This window comes from Plasmodium reichenowi, chromosome 4 (genome assembly GCF_001601855.1).
Source record: "Plasmodium reichenowi strain SY57 chromosome 4, whole genome shotgun sequence".
In the NCBI taxonomy this organism is placed as follows: Eukaryota; Apicomplexa; class Aconoidasida; order Haemosporida; family Plasmodiidae; genus Plasmodium; species Plasmodium reichenowi.
The window spans coordinates 598,281-600,312 of record NC_033649.1 but is presented as its reverse complement, the minus strand read 5'-3'; the positions used below and the strand labels follow the sequence as shown (position 1 = coordinate 600,312).

Below are 2,032 nucleotides of genomic sequence, written 5' to 3'. Positions count from 1 at the left end.
ATGATAATGCCAAATATCTGAAATCATATGAACCCTTGGTAATGATTGATAATGCAACTTGTATAAGCTTTAATTGCTATAAGAAAAAAAAAAAAAATAAAATAAAATATATATATATATACATATACATATATTTTTTTTCACTTATATAACATTAAAGTTGTTTCTTTTTTTTTTTTTTTTTTTTTCTTCACTTACAGCTACAAAACCTTCGAGACATAACCCAGATTGAACTCTAATATTAAAAGCTTTTTTTATTAAATCCCTATTATTTAACTGCAACTCCTATAAAGTAATAACATATGTATGTACATATATATATATATATATATATACATGTTATATGTATACATTCTCTTCTTTTAAATATTACATATGTTGCCACTTCTTCAAAACGTGTATCCCCAACTGATATAAAGTTTATATTGTTTGTAATATATTCGTTATAAATACTACAATGTTGTTTCACAATCTGATCAAACTTTTTCTTCTAAAGAGGTGGAATGAAAAAAAAAAATAAATAAAAATAAGAAAAAAATAAAAAAAAAATAAAAAAAAAACATACACACATAAAATACATAAATATGAATATAAATATATGTACTAACATATATACATATATATATATATATATATATTATTTAAATGTGTTTTATTTTATTTTGTTTTGTTTTATTTTGTTTTGTTTTATTTTGTTCTGTTTTTTTTTGTTTTATTTTGTTTTGTTTTGTTTTGTTTTGTTTTATTTTGTTTTGTTTTGTTTTATGCCAACCTTTGCATCCATCCAAAAACGGAAATACTCAAACACTTTAATTGCTGATGGGTCATTACGTTGATCTGTTCTTATAATAGGTATATGTAATTTATCAATAAATTTTGTAAAACTAGGAAACAACCATTTAACAGTATTTATCCATTTATCACTTCTTGCGTTTGTTACTATACACACAGTGTGACATAATGATATAGCTAAATGCATAAGAGCACATAAAGTAGATTCTATATTACAATTTTTATTTAACCTTATATCTCTTTTTAATTCACTCAGTGTTTTTTTTTGACAATTTATTGTATATTTTGAATATAAATATGATCTTATCCAACATGTAGGTATTAATGTATCATCCAAATCAAAAATTAAAACTCGTCTACACCTTTCTATATATATATTACATGGTATATTATATTTTTTCTCTTTTTTTTGTTTATTTTTTTTTTCATTATTTATATATGATATATCATTTAAACTTTTTGATGTCGTAGATGTAAAGGTACTCATGTAACTTTCTTTCTTTACACTATCTTCTAGAAATAATTTATAATTTACAACATTTGCAACATTTGCAACATTTTCCATATTATTATTTTTACTACCATTTATCATGGGGAAATAATTCGTATTATAATAACACGCGTTATTCGTTTTAGGTCTTTCCATTTTATATGGAACATTCAATGAATTATTTTTATTCATATTTATACAAGAATTATTATCATAATTAATATCTGTATTGAATGCTGAACAATGGTGGGTGTTGTACTGAGGAATGTTGCTTAAGATTTCCATATTGCCAAAGGGGTTTAAACTATATTTCGGTTCAATATTTTTTCTAAAAAAGTTCTGATAGCTATACAAGGGTAAATATGTGGATGGTACATGCATACTGGTTTATTTATTTTTTTTATTTTTCTTATTTCGTTTCACTGTTTGAGGGTAAATGTATTCACTGAACACTTTTATTCTTCAGTTAAAGACAAAAAAAAATAAATAAAAAAAATAAAATAAAATAAAATAAAATAAAATAAATATAAACATAAACATAAACAAACAAACAAATATATACTATATATATATATATATATATATATATTTATTTATTTATTTATTTATACGTTTTATGAGGTCACGTATGTACATTATGCCATGGCATAACGGATAATATAATACATATAATATATATATTTATTTTTTTCTAAAAAGAAAAAATAAAAAAAATATTCCCAAAATTTAAAAAGCGCTGTTTTTTAATTT

At 21.5% G+C, this 2,032-nt stretch overlaps 1 protein-coding gene across 1 annotated transcript in view; it reads right to left on the bottom strand.

Annotated features, from left to right (window-relative positions):
- Positions 1-1,663, bottom strand: part of PRSY57_0416400 (hypothetical protein) — a gene marked incomplete at both ends in the record, with an annotated part of 2,016 nt that extends 353 nt beyond the window's left edge. The window contains 4 exons of the mRNA XM_020114519.1: positions 1-76; positions 199-285; positions 374-490; positions 773-1,663. Coding sequence (XP_019970796.1) covers positions 1-76; positions 199-285; positions 374-490; positions 773-1,663 — 1,171 coding nt within the window. The remainder of the gene's footprint in view (positions 77-198; positions 286-373; positions 491-772) is intronic.
- Between the last annotated feature and the right edge of the window lie 369 nt (positions 1,664-2,032).